Raw genomic sequence first — 26,096 nt, 5'->3', positions numbered from 1 at the left:
GGGACATTTCCCTGCCTTCCTTTTGTCCGGCTCCTGTTCATCGCTTTGAAAAGGCGTTGCATACTCTGGATCTGGTGCGGGCGCTCCGGATCTATGTGTCTCGCACCGCTGTTCTTAGGCGGTGCACCTCTCTTTTTGTGCTGACCACTGGTCAGCGTAAGGGCCTCTCGGCATCTAAGCCGACCCTAGCTCGTTGGATTAGGTTGGCCATTTCCGATACCTACCAGTGTACTCAAGTGCCTCTCCCACCGGGGATCAAGGCACACTTGACCAGAGCTGTCGGTGCCTCTTCGGTTTTCAGGCACCAGGCTATGGCTTAGCAGGTCTGTCAGACTGCCACTTGGACTAGTCTGCATACCTTTTCGAAGCACTACCAAGTGCATGCTCATGCTTCGGCAGATGCGAGCTTGGGCAGACGCATCCTTCAGGCGGCTGTCGCCCATTTGTGAAGTTAGGTTTCGCCTACTTCTCAGTTTTTCTGTTTATTCCCACCCATGGACTGCTTTGGAACGTCCCATGGCCTGGGTCTCCCATAAGGAACGATGAAGAAAAAGAGAATTTTGTTTACTTACCGTAAATTCTTTTTCTTATAGTTCCGACATGGGAGACCCAGCACCCTCCCTGTTGCCTGTTGGCAGTTTTCTTGTTCCGTGTGTTTTCACCGGCTGTTGTTGTAGACAGAGGTTCCGGTTGTTCCGGGTTTTGCTCTATCTCTACTTGTGGGTGGATGTCCTCCTTCAGCTTTTGCACTAAACTGGCTATATTTGGTCATCCAGGGGGTGTATATGCTAGGAGGGAGGAGCTACACTTTTTAGTGTAGTACTTTGTGTGTCCTCCGGAGGCAGAAGCTATACACCCATGGTCTGGGTCTCCCATGTCGGAACTATAAGAAAAAAAATTTACGGTAAGTAAACAAAATTCTCTTTCTTTTTCGCTCTATTGGGAGACCCAGACAATTGGGTGTATAGGCTATGCCTCCGGAGGCAGCACAAAGTATTACACTCAAAAGTGTCAAGCCCCTCCCCTTCTGCCTATACACCCCCCGTGCTCCCATGGGCTCCTCAGTTTTTTTGCTTTGTGCGAAGGAGGCAGACATGCAAGCACAGCTCCACAGATTAGTCAGCAGCAGCTGCTGACTAGGTCGGATGGAAGAAAAGTGGGCCCATATAGGGCCCCCAGCATGCTCCCTTCTCACCCCACTTTTGTCGGCGGTGTTGTTAAGGTTGAGGTATCCATTGCGGGTACGGAGGCTGGAGCCCACATGCTGTTTTCCTTCCCCATCCCCCTTAGGGCTCTGGGTGAAGTGGGATCTTATCGGTCTCCAGGCACTGAGACCGGGCTTCATCCACAACTCCTGTGGAGCCTGATGGATAGGAGCCGATACCGTTCAGGGACATGGCCCTGCATCTTAAAGGTACTCTGTATCCCTATGGGGACCGCGCACGGCATCACCTCAGCTTTGCTGGGTGTGCTAGTGCACCGGGAAGAGAGATAACCCCGGCACACTACTACTCCCAAAAAAAGAGACTTGTGTTGATATAATGCTGAATTTTATTTTGATTCAAGTAGTTGAAAAAAGTGCATACATGATTCGTCCACAATAAGTCGACGTTTCGGCAGTATGCCTTCGTCAGACTGGACTTTTTTATCTACATACAAAAAAACAATAATCAATTTCATGTACATACAATCTTGACAAGAAAGAACGTACTGTCCAACATAGAAATAATAGACGAGGACAGAATACCTTATAGAAAATGCAATTTGTCATAAGATTATAACATAGTGAATATTCCGTAAGGACATGTGAGTCCAATCGTGGATATACAGACAATATGAGGGTATAGTGGTAGAACTCAGATATAAGACTATGGTGGTTACGTAATGTGGTAGAGTAATTATCGGAGCCGATCCTGCTGCACGAGAAAAGAGATGAATGTAGGAAAAATAAGAAGAAAAGAAAAGAAAAAAAGGAAAAGAAGAAGACAAAGAGGGAAGGGAAAAAGGAAAGAAAGGAAGGAAAAGTAAGAAGGAATGTCAAGTTAGGGCAAAGAGATATGTAGCAGTGTAGTCATACATTAGAAGTATGGGAAGTGTGGATAAAAAGAGTGGTAACCTTCAAAACTCACCAAAAATGGTATATTGGAGAAAAATCAATAATGGGTGAATCCTATCGCATAGGTGGCTTGAAAAGCTATTGGCTGAAATAGAGAGTATACATATCAACAACATGTGAGATATATTACCCTATAAGTTTAGGGTCATAGAAATATATATAGAAAAAGGTATATCACTTGTGCGAGATCAAGGAAGGCTGCATCACATGGTAAATGGTGTTGCGTACTAAGACTTGCAAAAGGCGCTTCTCAGCATGAGTATATAGGATATACTGAAATAAAAGGGTGTGTATATTTTTATACAGACCTAGGTACCGTGTCACAATGTAGTAAATGATTATCCAAAGACAGCGTCTATTGTGTGTGTGTATGTCCTATGTGTATCAGAGATCAAACGTGGGATTTATACCTACACGTGGTGACGTACTGGGGTGCGTTATGCACTCAATCCTTTATGGGTCGTTCCCGCAGTGGAATTGCGCCACTTTAGTCTATGCTTAAACACACATAAGAAATCCATAAAAAAGGGGGGGGAAAAGACACATCACATGTCATACATATAGGGTTAGATAAACAATACAAGTATAGATAGGTACCTATGGACTGTGTAGCAATATTAAATGGCAAAAGTAAACCTCAGCGAAATTGACCAGCGAAATCCTGCCAAAATAGAGAAATGGCTGTGACATATATTATTACAAGTAAAAATAGAAGTGGTGAGCCTCTGGTTGTAATCTGGTTGTAACTGGTTACCTGCAGGTAGCACTAAGATGGGATGATTGTTTAGTCACATGGGTCTAATTATATACAGGTTTGTGCCTGAATCGCTCTATATAAGGAGAAAAGAGAAACAGGACATTCCCAAGTAATCATTCCTATCTAGTGTGTAATCATGTGTCAATAATCAGGAATAAGGAATAGTACTGTTAACTTTACCAGTAGATAACGGTCTGTATGTATATCGCCGGTAGGACCGGAAAGGTAAATGACCGAGTTCCTAATGAAAGCAAGAATGGTAAGAAAAGGAAAGTTATAAAGGTAACATGTAGATAGAGGATAAGAGAATAGGAATCGGCTACCGTAACTCACCTAAGCGGCCTCGGGACGTGTGGGCTGGTGTGAGGATCCTGCAGAATGTGCAGTGTCTGGCGCTCCGGGGTTTAAGTGAGGGATGTGGGCGTGAAACACTGACTTGACTTCCTGTCATTAGATCCCGGAAGTCGGGAGTCCGGAGCGTACGTCACGCTCATGCTGTGCGCGCTCCAGGCCCCGCCCCCCGCTACTGTATCATGGAAAGGTGTGGGCGTGTGGGGTGGGCCTGGCTTCCTGTTGCTGGAATACAGGAAGTCAGTGTGGTGGAACGCAAGCCGCGCATGCGCACATGCGCAGCCCACGCTCCAAAACATACACCAACAGGAACTAAATGTAAGTTATTACCAGGTGCTGTGGACATAGTACTAACAAGATAACCGGTGCATCAGTGTTAGTGGGAGCCGTCCTTAGTGTCCAGAGTGCTTATACGATGCAAGGAAGGAAGTGCAGTTATAAACAGACGTGCCGGCCGGTGCTCAGATTCAGGATATCTTAACGTTTCTGTAGAATAAAGAATATAGTGTCAATATTGGCATGTGGCAATAAAAAATGCATATTAATAACTGTCATATCCAGAGGTGGAAGGATTACAATGATAATAGGCGATACATTCATTCATATGACTCATTATATGATTCTGAGGTGTAATCTACATATTAACCAAGATAACACAGAAGTATAAAGAAATCATAGAAACCTTTGTTGGAAGAACCAACTGCCGACCCTAGAGGGTATTAATGCATTGTTTCATATCTCCGGTTTAAACCGTGGGGTTCCAGTGTGTTCAGGGTATGGATCCACCTGGCCTCCCTATCTAGGAGGCTTTTAACTCTGTTACCTCCTCTACGTTTGATATCAACAGGGTCGATGACTTGAAACTTGAGCTGGGAAATACGGTGCCCAGTTGCCAAGAAATGATGAGGAATGGGCAACATGGAGTTGCCACATCTAATGTCAGACTTATGTCGACTAATGCGGTCCCGGACATGCTGGGTGGTCTCCCCAACATATCCGAGACCGCATGGACATTTGATGTAATAAACTACATATGAGCTATCACATGTATAGAAACCCCGAATCTGGAAAATCTTGCCTGTTCTTGGGTGTGTGAATGTGCTGCCCTTGGTTACATTGGCACATTGTGCACATCCCAAACAGGGAAAGGTGCCTCTTTGTTGGGTATCAAGATACACTTGACGTGGAACGATTTTGGATGAGCCAATGTCAGCACGTACCAGGTGATTACGCAAATTAGGGGATCTTTTGGAGCAAAAGAGCGGTGAGTTATGGAAGGCTTCTATTTTAGGGTATGCTGCCTTAAGGAGAGGCCAATGTTGGTATATGATTTTTTTGAGAAGGGGTTGAAATGGGTGGTATGTGGTTACACATGTTACCCGATTTGTTGTGATTGTTTTGTCAGATTTAGAACTTCTCACATCAGCCACCTCCCGCGGGTAACCCCTAAGTTGGAACTTGAGGCTCATTTCCTCATGCCTGGCCTCCCTAATGTCTGGATTAGTGACTAGTCTCTCGACCCGTGTGTGTTGAGAAACTGGTAGAGCTCGCTTCACATGTCTTGGGTGATTACTGGTGTAAAAAAGGAGACTATTTTTGTCTGTAGATTTTGTAAAGATATCGGTGACCAGGAGACCCTTATCGTCCTTAATCACCATGCAATCAAGAAAATTGATCTGTTTGAGATCATGGTGAATGGTGAAGGTCAACCCTGGCATAAAGCCATTGAGGTCAGCAAAGAATTCAAGTAGATGATCCAGTTCCCCATCCCATACCACAAATATGTCATCGATGTACCTTCGCCATATCAGGGCGTGCCGGTTGATAAGTGGATTGGGGTGGACAAATCGATCCTCGAACGAAGCCATAAAAATATTAGCGTAAGGGGGCGCCATGTTAGACCCCATGGCGGTCCCCTTACGCTGCATGTAAAATTGGTCTTCAAACATGAAATAATTCTTCTCCAAGACGATTTTGAGCAAATCAAGACAAAATTGTTTGTTGTTATTTGGAAGAGTAGTGTATTCATCTAAGAACCACCGAACCGCGTTGATACCTTCTTCATGGGAGATGCTTGTATACAAGCTATTCACGTCTAGAGTAACTAGGTATGCCCTAGTGGGAATATGGTGTAGGTCCTTGATTATGTCCAAAAAATGTGTGGTGTCTTTAACATATGAGGTAATGAGCGGTATGAAAGGGGATAATATTTTTTCTATTGTTTGTGCTGGTGGAGAGAGTATGGAGTCGGTCGAGGCTACTATGGGTCTACCAGGTGGATGGGTGAGATTTTTATGTATTTTCGGTAGTGTGTAGAATACAGGGATAGTAGGGTGTAAGTTGATGAGAAATTTCGCCAATTTCTGATCAATGGTGCCCATCTGTGAGTATTGTGCGGATACAGAACCTATCAGGGAAGAAATTTGTGATGTGGGGTCCCTAGGGATTGGCTCATAGGTATTTGTATCTGCGAGTTGTTCTAGGATCTCTGTGACATAATACTCACGATCCAAGATGACTGTTGCCCCGCCCTTATCGGCTGGCTTAATAATAATATTCCTGTTATTTTTTAGACTCTTGATAGCCCTGGACTCTTCAATGCTCAAATTGTGTTTCAACTGTAAATCCCCCTTATGTATATTATTATTGAGGTTATCAACATCCTTCGTGACTAGTGAAATAAAGGTCTCTATCGGGTGATAGTGTCTAGGTGGCATGTAAGAGCTGGTTACGGTTAGCCCAAGGACTATCCTTCTGTCCCACCTCGCGTTATGATACGTTTCTTGTAGAACAGGAATTAAACCACTTTTTTAGGTCCTTGAGATTGAGGGTGCATTTCGATGCTGGTGATACAAGATTGATGCCCTTACAGGGCGACAACACCTGCTTCAATCTCAAAGATCTTGGGCTAACCGTAACCAGCTCTTACATGCCACCTAGACACTATCACCCGATAGAGACCTTTATTTCACTAGTCACGAAGGATGTTGATAACCTCAATAATAATATACATAAGGGGGATTTACAGTTGAAACACAATTTGAGCATTGAAGAGTCCAGGGCTATCAAGAGTCTAAAAAATAACAGGAATATTATTATTAAGCCAGCCGATAAGGGCGGGGCAACAGTCATCTTGGATCGTGAGTATTATGTCACAGAGATCCTAGAACAACTCGCAGATACAAATACCTATGAGCCAATCCCTAGGGACCCCACATCACAAATTTCTTCCCTGATAGGTTCTGTATCCGCACAATACTCACAGATGGGCACCATTGATCAGAAATTGGCGAAATTTCTCATCAACTTACACCCTACTATCCCTGTATTCTACACACTACCGAAAATACATAAAAATCTCACCCATCCACCTGGTAGACCCATAGTAGCCTCGACCGACTCCATACTCTCTCCACCAGCACAAACAATAGAAAAAATATTATCCCCTTTCATACCGCTCATTACCTCATATGTTAAAGACACCACACATTTTTTGGACATAATCAAGGACCTACACCATATTCCCACTAGGGCATACCTAGTTACTCTAGACGTGAATAGCTTGTATACAAGCATCTCCCATGAAGAAGGTATCAACGCGGTTCGGTGGTTCTTAGATGAATACACTACTCTTCCAAATAACAACAAACAATTTTGTCTTGATTTGCTCAAAATCGTCTTGGAGAAGAATTATTTCATGTTTGAAGACCAATTTTACATGCAGCGTAAGGGGACCGCCATGGGGTCTAACATGGCGCCCCCTTACGCTAATATTTTTATGGCTTCGTTCGAGGATCGATTTGTCCACCCCAATCCACTTATCAACCGGCACGCCCTGATATGGCGAAGGTACATCGATGACATATTTGTGGTATGGGATGGGGAACTGGATCATCTACTTGAATTCTTTGCTGACCTCAATGGCTTTATGCCAGGGTTGACCTTCACCATTCACCATGATCTCAAACAGATCAATTTTCTTGATTGCATGGTGATTAAGGACGATAAGGGTCTCCTGGTCACCGATATCTTTACAAAATCTACAGACAAAAATAGTCTCCTTTTTTACACCAGTAATCACCCAAGACATGTGAAGCGAGCTCTACCAGTTTCTCAACACACACGGGTCGAGAGACTAGTCACTAATCCAGACATTAGGGAGGCCAGGCATGAGGAAATGAGCCTCAAGTTCCAACTTAGGGGTTACCCGCGGGAGGTGGCTGATGTGAGAAGTTCTAAATCTGACAAAACAATCACAACAAATCGGGTAACATGTGTAACCACATACCACCCATTTCAACTCCTTCTCAAAAAAATCATATACCAACATTGGCCTCTCCTTAAGGCAGCATACCCTAAAATAGAAGCCTTCCATAACTCACCGCTCTTTTGCTCCAAAAGATCCCCTAATTTGCGTAATCACCTGGTACGTGCTGACATTGGCTCATCCAAAATCGTTCCACGTCAAGTGTATCTTGATACCCAACAAAGAGGCACCTTTCCCTGTTTGGGATGTGCACAATGTGCCAATGTAACCAAGGGCAGCACATTCACACACCCAAGAACAGGCAAGATTTTCCAGATTCGGGGTTTCTATACATGTGATAGCTCATATGTAGTTTATTACATCAAATGTCCATGCGGTCTCGGATATGTTGGGGAGACCACCCAGCATGTCCGGGACCGCATTAGTCGACATAAGTCTGACATTAGATGTGGCAACTCCATGTTGCCCATTCCTCATCATTTCTTGGCAACTGGGCACCGTATTTCCCAGCTCAAGTTTCAAGTCATCGACCCTGTTGATATCAAACGTAGAGGAGGTAACAGAGTTAAAAGCCTCCTAGATAGGGAGGCCAGGTGGATCCATACCCTGAACACACTGGAACCCCACGGTTTAAACCGGAGATATGAAACAATGCATTAATACCCTCTAGGGTCGGCAGTTGGTTCTTCCAACAAAGGTTTCTATGATTTCTTTATACTTCTGTGTTATCTTGGTTAATATGTAGATTACACCTCAGAATCATATAATGAGTCATATGAATGAATGTATCGCCTATTATCATTGTAATCCTTCCACCTCTGGATATGACAGTTATTAATATGCATTTTTTATTGCCACATGCCAATATTGACACTATATTCTTTATTCTACAGAAACGTTAAGATATCCTGAATCTGAGCACCGGCCGGCACGTCTGTTTATAACTGCACTTCCTTCCTTGCATCGTATAAGCACTCTGGACACTAAGGACGGCTCCCACTAACACTGATGCACCGGTTATCTTGTTAGTACTATGTCCACAGCACCTGGTAATAACTTACATTTAGTTCCTGTTGGTGTATGTTTTGGAGCGTGGGCTGCGCATGTGCGCATGCGCGGCTTGCGTTCCACCACACTGACTTCCTGTATTCCAGCAACAGGAAGCCAGGCCCACCCCACACGCCCACACCTTTCCATGATACAGTAGCGGGGGGCGGGGCCTGGAGCGCGCACAGCATGAGCGTGACGTACGCTCCGGACTCCCGACTTCCGGGATCTAATGACAGGAAGTCAAGTCAGTGTTTCACGCCCACATCCCTCACTTAAACCCCGGAGCGCCAGACACTGCACATTCTGCAGGATCCTCACACCAGCCCACACGTCCCGAGGCCGCTTAGGTGAGTTACGGTAGCCGATTCCTATTCTCTTATCCTCTATCTACATGTTACCTTTATAACTTTCCTTTTCTTACCATTCTTGCTTTCATTAGGAACTCGGTCATTTACCTTTCCGGTCCTACCGGCGATATACATACAGACCGTTATCTACTGGTAAAGTTAACAGTACTATTCCTTATTCCTGATTATTGACACATGATTACACACTAGATAGGAATGATTACTTGGGAATGTCCTGTTTCTCTTTTCTCCTTATATAGAGCGATTCAGGCACAAACCTGTATATAATTAGACCCATGTGACTAAACAATCATCCCATCTTAGTGCTACCTGCAGGTAACCAGTTACAACCAGATTACAACCAGAGGCTCACCACTTCTATTTTTACTTGTAATAATATATGTCACAGCCATTTCTCTATTTTGGCAGGATTTCGCTGGTCAATTTCGCTGAGGTTTACTTTTGCCATTTAATATTGCTACACAGTCCATAGGTACCTATCTATACTTGTATTGTTTATCTAACCCTATATGTATGACATGTGATGTGTCTTTTCCCCCCCCTTTTTTATGGATTTCTTATGTGTGTTTAAGCATAGACTAAAGTGGCGCAATTCCACTGCGGGAACGACCCATAAAGGATTGAGTGCATAACGCACCCCAGTACGTCACCACGTGTAGGTATAAATCCCACGTTTGATCTCTGATACACATAGGACATACACACACACAATAGACGCTGTCTTTGGATAATCATTTACTACATTGTGACACGGTACCTAGGTCTGTATAAAAATATACACACCCTTTTATTTCAGTATATCCTATATACTCATGCTGAGAAGCGCCTTTTGCAAGTCTTAGTACGCAACACCATTTACCATGTGATGCAGCCTTCCTTGATCTCGCACAAGTGATATACCTTTTTCTATATATATTTCTATGACCCTAAACTTATAGGGTAATATATCTCACATGTTGTTGATATGTATACTCTCTATTTCAGCCAATAGCTTTTCAAGCCACCTATGCGATAGGATTCACCCATTATTGATTTTTCTCCAATATACCATTTTTGGTGAGTTTTGAAGGTTACCACTCTTTTTATCCACACTTCCCATACTTCTAATGTATGACTACACTGCTACATATCTCTTTGCCCTAACTTGACATTCCTTCTTACTTTTCCTTCCTTTCTTTCCTTTTTCCCTTCCCTCTTTGTCTTCTTCTTTTCCTTTTTTTCTTTTCTTTTCTTCTTATTTTTCCTACATTCATCTCTTTTCTCGTGCAGCAGGATCGGCTCCGATAATTACTCTACCACATTACGTAACCACCATAGTCTTATATCTGAGTTCTACCACTATACCCTCATATTGTCTGTATATCCACGATTGGACTCACATGTCCTTACGGAATATTCACTATGTTATAATCTTATGACAAATTGCATTTTCTATAAGGTATTCTATCCTCGTCTATTATTTCTATGTTGGACAGTACGTTCTTTCTTGTCAAGATTGTATGTACATGAAATTGATTATTGTTTTTTTGTATGTAGATAAAAAAGTCCAGTCTGACGAAGGCATACTGCCGAAACGTCGACTTATTGTGGACGAATCATGTATGCACTTTTTTCAACTACTTGAATCAAAATAAAATTCAGCATTATATCAACACAAGTCTCTTTTTTTGGGAGTAGTAGTGTGCCGGGGTTATCTCTCTTTTGGTTGTCGTTTTTTCCCGTGCACCTACCTAACCAGTGACGCAGGGCTTCCCTTCTTCTGTGCTAGTGCACCGGGGACCGCGGCGCTGACCGGGTCTATATGTGCCATTACACACTCAGCGTCGCTGAGTGTGTTTATATGTAAGGGCTACCGCACTGACCGCCGTTGCCACGGGACACTGCGGCGCGGCTGGGACTTGTAGTTCGCCGGGGACTTTCACGCGACCGCGCTTTTACGGCGGCCGCGTTTATTACTACGGTCCCCGGCTTCATTGCGGCCTAGTTTCCCTTTTTCTCTCCCGCCCTCAGCCCTGACAGGCAGGGGAAGGGCGGGACGCTGCACGGAGCGAGCAACAATGAGGGCTGGAGTATGATTTACATGCTCCACTCCCCTCACCGTGCACAGTGTGAGCGCCCGTTTCGCGCTCTTTCCAGGCCACGCCCACAGCTTCCTCAGCTCGTCAGGACGCCGCAGCCATTCCTGTCAGCTCCACCGACGCTGCAGAGAGGGACATATTCATGGGAGACCCAGACACGGTCTCTGGTGGCCTCACAACCGCTTAGGCGGCTGGTAAGCAGCACATGTGGTGCTAGCCCCATGGTGCTGTATTGTATTGGTACATTATTTGTGTACTGTATATAATTTACACTGTATGAGCACAGTTCTTTCTGGCTATATACCCTATTGTGTTACTCAGGGAAAACTATAGCATGGCGCCCACAAAAGGCAGGGGTGCCAAAACACAGGCTTATTATGTTGCCTGCGCCGCATGTAAGACCCAGCTACCGGCAGGTTCCACTGACCCTCATTGTGTACAGTGTTCGACCCCTGTGACACTTCCTCAGCCGGATCCTCTGCTAAGAGGGGCCCAGGGGGAGCCACCTATTGACAATGTCCAGGTGACGGGGACTGAGTTTGCAGCCTTTAAGGATCAACTCTCTGAGACTATGGCTAAGATACTAGAAGCCTTGCAGTCCAGACCGGTATCTCAGCAAAGGGACTCTGTTGAATCATTGGTCCCTGACCCCCCTCAGTTGGACCAACAATGTCCTCACGGGGTATCTCATACCTCCCAGACGGAGGGTTCGGACTTAGAACCTAGCCCCAGATCGTCTAAGCGGGCCCGCTTAGAATTTCGCTCGACATCATATTGTTTAGGGTCTCAGCGGGGGGATTCTCTGGTTGATGATGCGGAGACAGCTGATCAGGATTCTGATCCTGGGAGCGCTCTCAATCTTAATTCTCCAGACGGGGACGCCATAGTGAATGATCTTATTGCATCCATTCATCAGTTGCTGGATATTCTTCCCTCAGCCCCTCCGGCGGAGGAGTCAGATTCTCAGCAGGAGAAATTTCGCTTCAGGTTCCCCAAGCGTACACAGAGTATGTTTCTAGACCACTCTGATTTCAGAGAGGCAATCCAGAATCACCATGCTTGTCCGGATAAGCGTTTCTCTAAGCGCCTTAAGGATACACGTTATCCTTTTCCCCCGGAAGTGGTTAAAGGTTGGATTCAATGTCCCAAAGTGGATCCTCCAATCTCCAGACTGGCGGCTAGATCCATACTTGCAGTGGAAGATGGGGCCTCGCTTAAAGATGCCACTGACAGGCAGATGGAGCTCTGGATGAAATCCATCTATGAAGCTATCGGAGCTTCTTTTGCCCCAGCATTCGCAGCCGTTTGGGCGCTACAAGCTATATCAGCAGGTCAAGCGAAAATTGAAGCGGCTGCGCCACAAGTGGCTTCCATTACCTCCCAGACCTCGGCAATTGCGTCTTACGCTATGAATGATGTCCTGGACTCTGTGAGCCGTACGGCAGTTGCGACCGCCAATTCGGTAGTAGTCCGCAGGGCCTTGTGGCTACGGGAGTGGAAGGCAGATTCCGCTTCCAAAAAGCGTTTAACCGGTTTGCCAATTTCTGGCGACAGGCTCTTTGGCGAGCGCCTGGATGAAATCATCAAACAATCCAAGGGAAAGGATACATCCTTACCCCAGCCCAAGCAGAACCTCTCCCAACAGAGGAGAGGGCAGTCGAGGTTTCGGTCCTTTCGGGGCGCGGGCCGGTCCCAATTCTCCTCGTCCAAAAGGTCTCAGAAAGAACAAAGGAACTCTGATGCATGGCGGTCTAAGTCACGTCCTAAAAAGGCCATTGGGAGCACCGCTAACAAAGCGGCTGCCTCATGACTTTCTACCTCCTCTAGTAGCATCCTCGGTCGGTGGCAGGCTCTCCCGCTTTTGCGACACCTGGCTGCCACAAATAAAAGACCGCTGGGTGAGAGACATTCTCTCTCACGGTTACAAGATAGAGTTCATCTCTCGTCCCCCGACTCGATTCTTCCGGTCCTCTCCGCCTCCCGAGCGAGCCGAGGCTCTTCGGCAGGCGCTGGGCACCCTGAAGGCAGAAGGAGTGGTGGTCCCTGTTCCTCTTCAGCAACAGGGCCACGGTTTTTACTCCAACTTGTTTGTGGTCCCAAAGAAGGACGGGTCCTTCCGTCCTGTCCTGGACCTGAAACTTCTCAACAAACACGTAAAGACCAGGCAGTTCCGGATGGAATCCCTCCGTTCCGTCATCGCCTCAATGTCCCAGGGAGATTTCCTTGCATCGATCGATATCAAAGATGCTTATCTCCACGTTCCGATTGCCCCAGAGCACCAACGCTTCTTGCGCTTCGCCATGGAAAACGAACACCTGCAGTTCGTGGCACTACCATTCGGCCTGGCAACAGCCCCACGGGTTTTCACCAAGGTTATGGCTACTGTAGTAGCGGTCCTCCATTCTCAGGGTCATTCTGTGATCCCGTACTTGGACGATCTGTTGATCAAGGCACCCTCTCAAGAGGCATGCCAACACAGCCTCGACGCTACCCTGGAGACTCTCCAGAGTTTCGGGTGGATCATCAATTTTCCAAAGTCAAATCTGTCACCGGCCCAATCGCTGACGTACCTTGGCATGGAGTTTCATACCCTCTCAGCGATATTGAAGCTTCCGCTGATCAAACAGCAGTCACTACAGCAAGGGGTACAGTCTCTCCTTCAAGGCCAGTCACACCCCTTGAGGCGCCTCATGCACTTCTTGGGGAAGATGGTGGCAGCAATGGAAGCAGTCCCTTTCGCGCAGTTTCACCTGCGTCCCCTTCAATGGGACATCCTACGCAAATGGGACAGGAAGCCGACGTCCCTCGACAGGAACGTCTCCCTCTCTCAGGCGACCAAAGCCTCCCTTCGGTGGTGGCTTCTTCCCACTTCATTATCGAAGGGGAAATCATTCCTTCCCCCATCTTGGGAAGTAGTTACGACAGACGCGAGTCTGTCAGGATGGGGAGCGGTTTTTCTCCACCACAGGATTCAGGGTACGTGGACCCGGCAAGAGTCCTCGCTTCAGATCAATGTTCTGGAAATTCGGGCAGTGTATCTTGCCCTGAAAGCGTTCCAGCAGTGGCTGGCAGGCAAGCAGATCCGAATTCAGTCGGACAATTCCACAGCGGTGGCATACATCAATCACCAAGGCGGCACACGCAGTCGTCAAGCCTTCCAGGAAGTCCGGCGGATCTTGATGTGGGTGGAAGCCACGTCCTCCACCATATCCGCAGTTCACATCCCAGGCGTGGAAAACTGGGAAGCAGATTATCTCAGTCGCCAGGGCATGGACGCAGGGGAATGGTCCCTTCACCCGGACGTGTTTCAGGAGATCTGTTGCCGCTGGGGGGTGCCGGACGTCGACCTCATGGCGTCCCGGCACAACAACAAGGTACCAATGTTCATGGCACGGTCTCAAAACCCCAGAGCTCTGGCGGCAGACGCCTTAGTTCAGGATTGGTCGCAGTTTCAGCTCCCGTATGTGTTTCCTCCGCTGGCACTGTTGCCCAGAGTGTTACGCAAGATCAGGGCCGACTGCCGCCGCGCCATCCTCGTCGCTCCAGACTGGCCGAGGAGGTCGTGGTACCCGGATCTGTGGCATCTCACGGTCGGCCAACCGTGGGCACTACCAGACCGAACAGACTTGCTGTCTCAAGGGCCGTTTTTCCATCTGAATTCTGCGGCCCTCAACCTGACTGCGTGGCCATTGAGTCCTGGATCCTAGCGTCTTCAGGATTATCTCAGGATGTCATTGCCACTATGAGACAGGCTAGGAAACCAACGTCCGCCAAGATCTATCACAGGACGTGGAAATTTTTTCTGTCATGGTGCTCTGCTCAGGGTTTTTCTCCCTGGCCATTTGCATTACCTACTTTTCTGTCCTTCCTTCAATCTGGACTGGAAAAGGGTTTGTCGCTTGGCTCCCTTAAGGGACAAGTTTCTGCGCTCTCGGTGTTTTTCCAGAAGCGCCTAGCTAGACTTCCACAGGTACGCACGTTCCTGCAGGGAGTTTGTCACATCGTTCCACCTTACAAGCGGCCGTTAGAACCCTGGGATCTGAACAGGGTGCTGATGGTTCTTCAGAAACCACCATTCGAGCCAATGAGAGATATCTCTCTCTCACGCCTTTCGCAGAAGGTGGTCTTCCTAGTAGCAGTCACTTCTCTTCGGAGAGTGTCTGAGCTAGCAGCGTTGTCATGCAAAGCCCCTTTTCTGGTGTTTCACCAGGACAAGGTGGTTCTACGTCCGGTTCCGGAATTTCTCCCTAAGGTTGTATCCCCCTTTCATCTCAATCAGGATATCTCCTTACCTTCTTTTTATCCTCATCCAGTTCACCAATGTGAAAAGAATTTGCACTTGTTAGATCTGGTGAGAGCACTCAGATTCTACATTTCTCGTACGGCGCCCCTGCGCCGCTCGGATGCACTCTTTGTCCTTGTCGCTGGCCAGTGTAAAGGGTCACAGGCTTCCAAATCAACCCTGGCTCGGTGGATCAAGGAGCCAATTATCGAAGCTTACCGTTCGGCTGGGCTTCCGGTTCCCTCAGGGCTGAAGGCCCATTCTACCAGAGCCGTGGGCGCGTCCTGGGCTTTGAGGCACCAGGCTACGGCTCAGCAGGTGTGTCAGGCGGCTACCTGGTCGAGCCTGCACACTTTCACGAAACACTATCAGGTGCATACCTATGCTGCGGCGGATGCCAGCCTAGGTAGACGAGTCCTTCAGGCGGCGGTTGCCCACCTGTAGGAAAGGGCCGTTTTACGGCTCTCTTACGAGGTATTATTTTACCCACCCAGGGACTGCTTTTGGACGTCCCAATTGTCTGGGTCTCCCAATAGAGCGAAAAAGAAGAACGGAATTTTGTTTACTTACCGTAAATTCCTTTTCTTCTAGCTCTAATTGGGAGACCCAGCACCCGCCCCTGTTTTTTTGTGTACACATGTTGTTCATGTTGAATGGTTTCAGTTCTCCGATGTTCCTTCGGATTGAAGTTACTTTAAACCAGTTTGTAATTATATTTCCTCCTTCTTGCTTTTGCACCAAAACTGAGGAGCCCGTGGGAGCACGGGGGGTGTATAGGCAGAAGGGGAGGGGCTTAACACTTTTGAGTGTAATACTTTGTGCTGCCTCCGGAGGCATAGCCTATACACCCAATTGTCTGGGTCTCCCAATTAGAGCTAGAAGAAAAGGAATTTACGGTAAGTAAACAAAATTCCGTTCTTCTTCATCGTTCCTTATGGGAGACCCAGACCATGGGTGTATAGCTTCTGCCTCCGGAGGACACACAAAGTACTACACTAAAAAGTGTAGCTCCTCCCTCCGAGCATATACACCCCCTGGATGACCAAATCTAGCCAGTTCAATGCTTTGTGTTCAGGAGGTCACACACACATGCATTCTCATCTGATTTTTGATTTTTGATTTCAAAGAGTTGGAAGAAAAGCGGGTCCAAGCTGGACTCCCGGCATGTCCCTTCTCACCCCACTGTGTCGGCGGTGCTGTTAAGGTTGATTTTACAAGGCTGGAGCCTTACAGGCCGCGCTCCTTCACCATCCATCGGGCTCTGGCTTGAAGTGGGAGCCATCACGGTTCTCTCTGCTTTGCAGGAGACCGGTCTCCATCCGCAGCCCTTTCAGGACCCTGCCGGACGGAGCGCTCACCCCTCAGGGACCTGGCCCTGCGTCTCATAAGCTAAGTATTGAGACGTTATTGAGGGGTCCCTTGTACATTTATTGTGGGGAGAGTGTGTTATTTCACTTTGCTGTGATTTCCGGCCGGTTCTCTGGTTTTCTCCTGAGAACCGCGCCGAGGGTGCCTGCTCGTCGGCCGCATGGAAAAATTTAGGCCCCGGCTTCGGCTGCGGCCTACTTTCGGTTTCACTGCCCCTGCATGTCAGTCATGCAGAGGGACAGTGCGGCGCCGCCCACCGGCCGTTCAGCTCAGGGGAGGACACTCCTCTCTGAGGAGATGTTTCCCTCCCCTGTATTTCTCCTTGGCCCTCCGATTCCCGCTCTTGGACTAAACCTCCGCCCCCCCTCCTCACTCTGGCGCCATTTTATCAGCGTTCACACACTGATCGGCGCTAGCTGCTGCAGCTCTGCATCTGTCTGGGGGTCCAAGCTGTGGAATCCGGAGGGCACACAAAACTGTCTGGTAAGCCACAACCTCTGGTTGTGGACTTTCTTGTACACTCTCTGGGGGTCATTCTGAAGGAGTGTGTTCTTTACTGCAGAACCTCCACCTCAGCAGCATGTCTCTCACTAGGAGCAAGGCTGCAAGGCTTTACTCTATATGCACTGCATGTAAGCTCGTACTGCCTGAACCGAGCACATATCCACATTGTGATGCCTGCTCTAACATGGTGGTGCCTCAGCCTGGAGTCTCCCCAGGGGTCCCTCCGGCTGCCCCAGCCCCAGTGGCTGAACCCCCGGCTTGGGTAACTTCGTTTTCTAAAGTTATCTCCCAGTCATTTGCCGACTCCATGGGACAGCTGTCCCGGACTCTGCTGAGCATGCATCAGCCCCCTTCTCAGGGCGCCTCTGCTGCTCCGACTCTCTCTGCAGAGCTCACAGAGGATTTTTCATCTGTTCCCAGACCCCGTCCTCCTAAACGGAGACGCAGGGACTCTTCTCCTTCCTCGTCCCACGGCTCTGATTCACGAGCTGAATCGCAGGGCGAGGAGGATGCCTATACTGTGGACTCGGACGCTACCTCTATGTACCCCATTGATCTAACTGAAGGTGATGCGGATGTTAGTGACTTGATTGCGTCCATTAATTCCGTACTGGACCTCAATCCACCAGTGTCAGAGGAACAAGCCTCTCTGGTAGAAAAACACCAGTTTACCTCACCTAAGAGAGCAAGGAGTATGTTTTTTAACCACTCCAGTTTTCAGGCCACTGTGACCAAGCCCAGGGCCTGTCCTGACAAACGCTTCCCAAAGCGTAGTTCTGATGACCGTTTTCCCTTTCCACCAGAGGTGGTCAAGGAGTGGGCTCATTCACCAAAGGTAGATCCTCCGGTGTCTAGAATCTCAGCCCGGATAGTTGTATCTGTGGCCGATGGCACCTCTCTTAAGGATCCCACTGACCACCAGGTTGACCTTCTGGCCAAATCTGTATATGAAGCGGCAGGGGCCTCGTTCTCCCCGTCTTTTGCAGCAGTGTGGGCTCTTAAGGCCGTCTCTGCTTCTCTGGCGGAGATGCATTCCCTCACCAGGGACTCTATGCCCGAAATGGTTGCCTTAACTTCCCAGGCTTCGGCTTTTTCATCCTATGCCATGTCTGCCATTCTGGAGGCTTCTCACCGCACGGCGGTGGCTTCCGCTAATTCCCTCGCGATCCGCAGGATCTTGTGGCTTCGAGAGTGGAAAGCAGACGCTTCTTCCAAGAAGTACCTTGCTGGGCTCCCCTTTGCTGGGTCCCGGCTGTTCGGTGAACAACTGGATGAAATAATTAAGGAGGCTACTGGCGGGAAGAGTACTTCCTTGCCACAAACTAAAACCAGGAAACCTGTCCAGGGCAGGAACCAGTCGAGGTTTCGTTCCTTTCGTTCCTCTAACTGGTCATCCTCTAAGCCCTCAGCCTCGTCCACTAACTCAGCCAAGGATCGAAAACCCAGTTGGGTGGCAGGCTCTCCCACTTTGGTGACGTGTGGTTTCAACACGTCTCCGATCAGTGGGTGCGGGATATCATCTCCCACGGCTACAGGATAGAATTTTCTTCCAGCCCGCCAAACAGATTTTTTCTGTCCACTCCCCCCTGCTCCAAAACCGCCGCCTTCTCATCAGGCCGTGGCATCCTTGCAGGCCAACGGAGTAATTGTACCGGTTCCCGCCCGGGAACGGTTCAGAGGTTTCTACTCAAACCTCTTCCTAGTCCCCACGAAGGACGGTTCCTTCCGGCCCATCCTGGATCTCAAGCTTCTCAACAAGCATGTTCAGGTGCGGCACTTTCGCATGGAATCTCTGCGATCGGTCATTGCCTCAATGACCCAAGGAGATTTTCTAGCATCCATCGGCATCAGAGATGCCTATCTGCATGTGCCAATTGCAGTTTCACACCAGCGTTGGCTACGTTTTGCAATCGGAGAGGAACATTTCCAATTCGTGGCTCTCCCCTTCGGGTTAGCCACGGCCCCTCGTGTATTCACCAAGGTCATGGCAGCAGTGGTTGCGGTTCTGCACCTCCAGGGGTTGGCAGTGATTCCTTACCTGGACGACCTTCTAGTCAAGGCTTCATCCAGTGCAGACTGTCAGCGGAGTGTCTCGCTCACTCTCGCCACGCTTGTTCAATTCGGGTGGCTTGTCAATCTGCCCAAGTCCACTCTGACCCCGACCCAGAAACTTACGTACCTAGGGATGCAATTCGAGACTCTGCCGGCACTTGTGAAGCTGCCCTTAGTCAAACAGCAGTCCCTTCATCTGGCGGTGCGCTCTCTGTTGAAGCCCCGCCGTCATTCCATCAGGCACCTCATGCAGGTCCTGGGTCAGATGGTGGCGTCAATGGAAGCGGTTCCCTTTGCTGGGAGGCAGCACAGGCTAGTGGCTCTGTCGCCACAGACCAGGAGCTCTCTTCAGTGGTGGCTTCGGCCCCTCTCTCTGTCCCAGGGACGCTCCTTTCTGGCCCTGTCGTGGGTGATTCTCACCACGGATGCCAGTCTATCCGGCTGGGGAGCAGCGTTTCTCCACCACCGAGCACAGGGCACTTGGACTTTGATCGAGAGGGCTGATTCGGACGATGTGCTGGAAATCAGAGCTGTGCTCCTAGCTCTCGTAGCCTTTCACCACCTGTTGGCGGGCAAGCACATTCGAGTCCAGTCAGACAACGCGACAGCAGTTGCCTACATCAATCACCAGGGCGGGACTCGCAGCCGCCTAGCAATGTTGGAAGTTCAACGTATCCTTCAGTGGACGGAGGACTCCAAGTCCACCATATCCGCAGTCCACATCCCAGGCGTAGAAAACTGGGAGGCAGATTATCTCAGCCGTCAAACCGTGGACAGCGGCGAGTGGGCCCTGCATCCGGCAGTGTTCCGGTCAATCTGCCGCAAGTGGGGCACTCCGGAAGTGGATCTAATGGCATCCCGGCACAACAACAAGGTCCCGGTTTACGTGGCTCGCTCCCACGATCCTCAGGCCTTGGCGGCGGACGCGCTGGTTCAGGATTGGTCCCAGTTCCGTCTGGCCTACGTGTTTCCCCCTCTAGCTCTCTTGCCCAGAGTCCTGCGCAAGATCAGAATGGAGGGCCGTCGGGTCATAATCATTGCTCCAGACTGGCCCAGGCGAGCTTGGTACCCAGACCTGCTCCGTCTGTCCGTAGAGGTGCCGTGGCATCTCCCGGACCGCCCAGACCTTCTCTAACAAGGTCCGTTTTTTCCGCCAGAATTCTGCGGCTCTCAGATTGACGGCGTGGCTCTTGAGTCCTGGATCCTGACGGCTTCAGGCATTCCTTCCGAGGTCATCTCCACTATGACTCAGGCTCGGAAGTCTTCCTCGGCCAGGATTTACCACAGGACTTGGAGAATTTTCCTGTCCTGGTGTCGCTCTTCCGGCCATGCTCCTTGGCCGTTTTCCTTGCCGACCATCCTGTCCTTTCTACAGTCCGGTCTGCAGCTAGGACTATCCCTCAATTCCCTCAAGGGACAGGTTTCGGCTCTGTCAGTGTTGTTCCAGCGGCGTATCGCCCGACTGGCCCAGGTGCGCACCTTCATGCAGGGCGCATCTCACATCATTCCGCCTTACCGGCGGCCTCTGGATCCCTGGGATCTTAATCTGGTCCTCACGGCCTTACAGAAACCCCCCTTTGAGCCTCTTAGGGAGGTTTCTTTGTTTCGTCTTTCACAGAAAGTGGTCTTTCTGGTGGCCATAACTTCTCTCAGGAGAGTCTCTGATTTGGCTGCGCTCTCTTCGGAGTCACCCTTTTTGGTTTTTCACCAACACAAGATGGTTCTCCGTCCGACTCCGGACTTTCTCCCTAAGGTGGTGTCTCCTTTCCACCTTAACCAGGACATTTCATTGCCTTCCCTTTGTCCGGCCCCTGTGCATCGCTTTGAGAAGGCGTTGCATACTTTAGATTTGGTGCAGGCGCTCCGGATCTATGTGTCACGCACAGCTGCTCTTAGGCGGTGCACCTCTCTTTTTGTGCTGACCACAGGTCAGCGCAAGGGTCTCTCGGCTTCTAAACCGACCCTAGCTCGTTGGATTAGGTCGGCCATATCCGATGCCTACCAATGTTCTCAGGTGCCTCCCCCGCCGGGGATTAAGGCGCACTCGACCAGAGCTGTCGGTGCCTCTTGGGCTTTCAGGCACCAGGCTACGGCTCAGCAGGTCTGTCAGGCTGCCACTTGGTCTAGTCTGCACACCTTTTCGAAGCACTACCAAGTGCATGCTCATGCTTCGGCAGATGCGAGCTTGGGCAGACGCATCCTTCAGGCGGCTGTCGCCCATTTGTGAAGTTAGGTTTTGCCTACTTCTCAGTTTTCTGTTTATTTCCCACCCATGGACTGCTTTGAGACGTCCCATGGTCTGGGTCTCCCATAAGTAACGATGAAGAAAAAGAGAATTTTGTTTACTTACCGTAAATTCTTTTTCTTATAGTTCCGACATGGGAGACCCAGCACCCTCCCTGTTGCCTGTTGGCAGTTCTTGTTCCGTGTGTTTTCACCGGCTGTTGTTGTAGACAGAGGTTCCGGTTATTCCGGGTTTTACTCTATCTCTACTTGTGGGTGGATGTCCTCCTTCAGCTTTTGCACTAAACTGGCTAGATTTGGTCATCCAGGGGGTGTATATGCTCGGAGGGAGGAGCTACAGTTTTTAATGTAGTACTTTGTGTGTCCTCCGGAGGCAGAAGCTATACACCCATGGTCTGGGTCTCCCATGTCGGAACTATAAGAAAAAGAATTTACGGTAAGTAAACAAAATTCTCTTTTTTTTTCCAACAAAATTTGCAAAACTATTTTTTTAGGGCCATGTCATATTTGAAGTGACTTTGAGAGGCCTAGGTGACAGACAATGCACACAACTGACAAAAACAGCTTGCAGAAAACTGTTAGTGGTTCTGGTGACGCATTCTGGTTCTGGTTACATATTCATGTAGCAATGGTTGTTCTGGTAATGTTTTCATCAGGAGAACCATCATCCGTACACAAATAAAACACCAGCACCATGCATAGTACATGAATTTAGTACTAGAACCATTTTCAGTACATGAATACGTCCCCAGAACCTCCACCAGTTTGTGCAAGCTGTATTTGTCGCAGGATAGACACAAAAATCATCATATACAGTTAGGTCCAGAAATATTTGGACAGTAACACAAGTTTTGTTATTTTAGCTGTTTACAAAAACATGTTCAGAAATACAATTATATATATAATATGGGCTGAAAGTGCACACTCCCAGCTGCAATATGAGAGCTTTCACATCCAAATCGGAGAAAGGGTTTAGGAATCATAGCTCTGTAATGCATAGCCTCCTCTTTTTCAAGGGACCAAAAGTAATTGGACAAGGGACTCTAAGGGCTGCAATTAACTCTGAAGGTGTTTCCCTCGTTAACCTGTAATCAATGAAGTAGTTAAAAGGTCTGGGGTTGATTACAGGTGTGTGGTTTTGCATTTGGAAGCTGTTGCTGTGACCAGACAACTTGCGGTCTAAGGAACTCTCAATTGAGGTGAAGCAGAACATCCTGAGGCTGAAAAAAAATAAAAAATCCATCAGAGAGATAGCAGACATGCTTGGAGTAGCAAAATCAACAGTCGGGTACATTCTGAGAAAAAAGGAATTGACTGGTGAGCTTGGGAACTCAAAAAGGCCTGGGCGTCCACGGATGACAACAGTGGTGGATGATCGCCGCATACTTTCTTTGGTGAAGAAGAACCCGTTCACAACATCAACTGAAGTCCAGAACACTCTCAGTGAAGTAGGTGTATCTGTCTCTAAGTCAACAGTAAAGAGAAGACTCCATGAAAGTAAATACAAAGGGTTCACATCTAGATGCAAACCATTCATCAATTCCAAAAATAGACAGGCCAGAGTTAAATTTGCTGAAAAACACCTCATGAAGCCAGCTCAGTTCTGGAAAAGTATTCTATGGACAGATGAGACAAAGATCAACCTGTACCAGAATAATGGGAAGAAAAAAGTTTGGAGAAGAAAGGGAACGGCACATGATCCAAGGCACACCACATCCTCTGTAAAACATGGTGGAGGCAACGTGATGGCATGGCCATGCATGGCTTTCAATGGCACTGGGTCACTTGTGTTTATTGATGACATAACAGCAGACAAGAGTAGCCGGATGAATTCTGAAGTGTACCGGGATATACTTTCAGCCCAGATTCAGCCAAATGCCGCAAAGTTGATCGGACGGCGCTTCATAGTACAGATGGACAATGACCCCAAGCATACAGCCAAAGCTACCCAGGAGTTCATGAGTGCAAAAAAGTGGAACATTCCGCAATGGCCAAGTCAATCACCAGATCTTAACCCAATTGAGCATGCATTTCACTTGCTCAAATCCAGACTTAAGACGGAAAGACCCACAAACAAGCAAGACCTGAAGGCTGCATCTGTAAAGGCCTGGCAAAGCATTAAGAAGGAGGAAACCCAGCGTTTGGTGATGTCCATGGGTTCCAGACTTAAGGCAGTGATTGCCTCCAAAGGATTCGCAACAAAATATTGAAAATAAAAATATTTTGTTTGGGTTTGGTTTATTTGTCCAATTACTTTTGACCTCCTAAAATGTGGAGTGTTTGTAAAGAAATGTGTACAATTCCTACAATTTCTATCAGATATTTTTGTTCAAATATTCAAATTAAATGTTACAATCTGCACTTGAATTCTGTTGTAGAGGTTTCATTTCAAATCCAATGTGGTGGCATGCAGAGCCCAACTCGTGAAAATTGTGTCACTGTCCAAATATTTCTGGACCTAACTGTATACAGGTGCATCTCAATAAATTAAAATATCAAAAAATAAATTTTTCAGTAATTCAATACAAAAAGGAAACGCATATATTATATAGTCATTGCAGACAGTGATCTATTCATGTGTTCATTTCTGTTAATGAACAGCCAATGAAAACCCTAAAGTCATTCTCAGAAAATTAGAATATTATATAAGACCAACTGAAAAAAATGATTTTAAACTCAGAAATGTTGGTGCCTACTGAAAAGTCTGTACTGTAAATGCTCTCTCAATACCTGGTCGGGGCTCCTTTTGCATGAATTACTGCATCAATGCAGCGTGGCATGGAGCGTGGCATTTTATCATGGATAAAAATTTTACTAATTTTTATCAATGATCATAAGACTTTCAGTCATGACTGCACATATACTCACTATTTTCTTAATCATTGAAGATTGGGGGATCTGTGTAGCTGGGAATGAGCAACCTGAGCGAGCCGTCCTTTTAGACCTTCACACCTCCCTCTCCTGACTGCTAGGCTACTGGGAACATTACAGGAGGGAGGGCGCTCCTGTGTGTGAATGGCAGCCACAGAGGAGAAAGACTGTAATGTTTCACCCCTCTCCGCAGCAATGTTGTTCCACGCTTCTCTCCTCATGGGTGACATATTTCTCACCTTGACCTAGTACTCTCCCCAATATCTCCTCCCCTCTGTACAGTAGCCTCTCCCCTTTGTACAGTAGTTCCTCTCCTTTGTACAGTATACGTCTGGGGTATAGTGTCTCCCTTCTCTACAGTAGTTTCTCCTCTCTCCTCGCACTAGCTGTCTTGTTCTCTCTACATACATGGCCCTAACCACCTTTCCCCCTCATGGACACTGACACTGCAGCCACTCTGCACATTGAAGGGGAAATTTCTTGTAATTGGCACCAAAAAGGAAGACCAGATAGTGAGAAGCTTCATAAAATTATATGGCAAGCACCACGCAGGGATGTATCAGGCACAGTGGCTCAGTGGTTAGCACTGCAGTCTTGCAGCGCTGGGGTCCTGGGTTCAAATCCCACCAAGGACAATATCTGCAAGGAGTTTGTATGTTCTCCCTGTTTGCGTTGGTTTCTTCCCACACTCCAAAGACATACAGATAGGGACTTTAGATTGTGAGCCCCAATGGGGACATTGTTCCTGATATATGTAAAGCGCTGCGGAATATGTTAGCGCTATATAAAAATAAAAATTATTATTATAATTTTCTTGCCTGTGTGCATAGCTGCATTTGCAAGTAATAAAGGGTTTATTTTTTTTACAAGAAAATAAACTAAGAGGAGATTCAGGAATGCACTTATGTTTCGGACCACAGGTCTAAGTTGCAAGTGCCTAGCGACACCCCTGGAGGGGAGGTAACACCAGGGGGATGCAGGCAGAGAGAGGGGTGAATGGTGTCAGTGACTCACTAACACTGCTCATTGTGTCTGCACACCACAGGTGCCAGTATGCTGAATGCCTGAGGCAAAAGGCATTCAGCAATTTTTGTAAAAATGCACCCCCCTCAGGTAGGCAGAAGGTAGCGACTTAACCAAATGCCAATCCGTCGTCCTGGCTCTGGTCTTCAGAGCCTTTTTGCCTTCATATTCTATAGCTTTTAGAACAGTGCAGCACAAGTCCAGAAGTTGTAAGTGGTATTAATGCTCTTCTCCTATGGAATGAATGGGGCAGAGCTGTAACATTATACTCTGACTGTGGACAGAAACTGATCACTGTTTTTTGGAATAAAGCAGCCATGATTTTCTAATTCTGTATAACCTCTTTAATTTCACTTATTCTGTCTTTCATTGCAAACATTGTCTCCAGTTCTCCTAATGAAACATTTATTATTTACTGACAATAGGTTCAGAAAGATGCCTGTCCCATGATGGCTTGCATAGCTGCAGACGTTTCAGCCTTCAGAAACATTTGTACACGTTTATGAATGATATTAGCTTCGGTTTCCATCAACTGCACTTTTATAAGATTTTAGCGTTATTCTCTATCTTTTCAGGATGACGGTTCAGTAATTATGGGGAATGGAATCCTTCGGGCCAAACTTGATTCGATGGGACGTTTGACCTCTCTGAAGCTCTTAACCTCCAATAGGTAATGTAGTATAGAGCTGGTACTTTATAAAGGTTGTATAGCCCAAACGTCTTATCGGTGGGCAATGAAAACACTTTTTCACCATCCGCAACTTA

At 47.7% G+C, this 26,096-nt stretch overlaps 1 protein-coding gene across 3 annotated transcripts in view; it reads left to right on the top strand.

The window, feature by feature from the left end:
- The window catches only part of MAN2C1 (mannosidase alpha class 2C member 1), a 217,636-nt gene that overhangs the window by 149,985 nt on the left and 41,555 nt on the right, over positions 1-26,096 (top strand). For all 3 annotated transcript variants that reach the window (XM_075345663.1, XM_075345662.1, XM_075345664.1), the window contains one exon: positions 25,907-26,001. In XM_075345663.1, coding sequence (XP_075201778.1) covers positions 25,907-26,001 — 95 coding nt within the window. The remainder of the gene's footprint in view (positions 1-25,906; positions 26,002-26,096) is intronic.

This window comes from Anomaloglossus baeobatrachus, chromosome 4 (assembly GCF_048569485.1).
Source record: "Anomaloglossus baeobatrachus isolate aAnoBae1 chromosome 4, aAnoBae1.hap1, whole genome shotgun sequence".
NCBI lineage: Eukaryota > Metazoa > Chordata > Amphibia > Anura > Aromobatidae > Anomaloglossus > Anomaloglossus baeobatrachus.
This window is presented reverse-complemented; position numbering and strand designations above follow the sequence as displayed.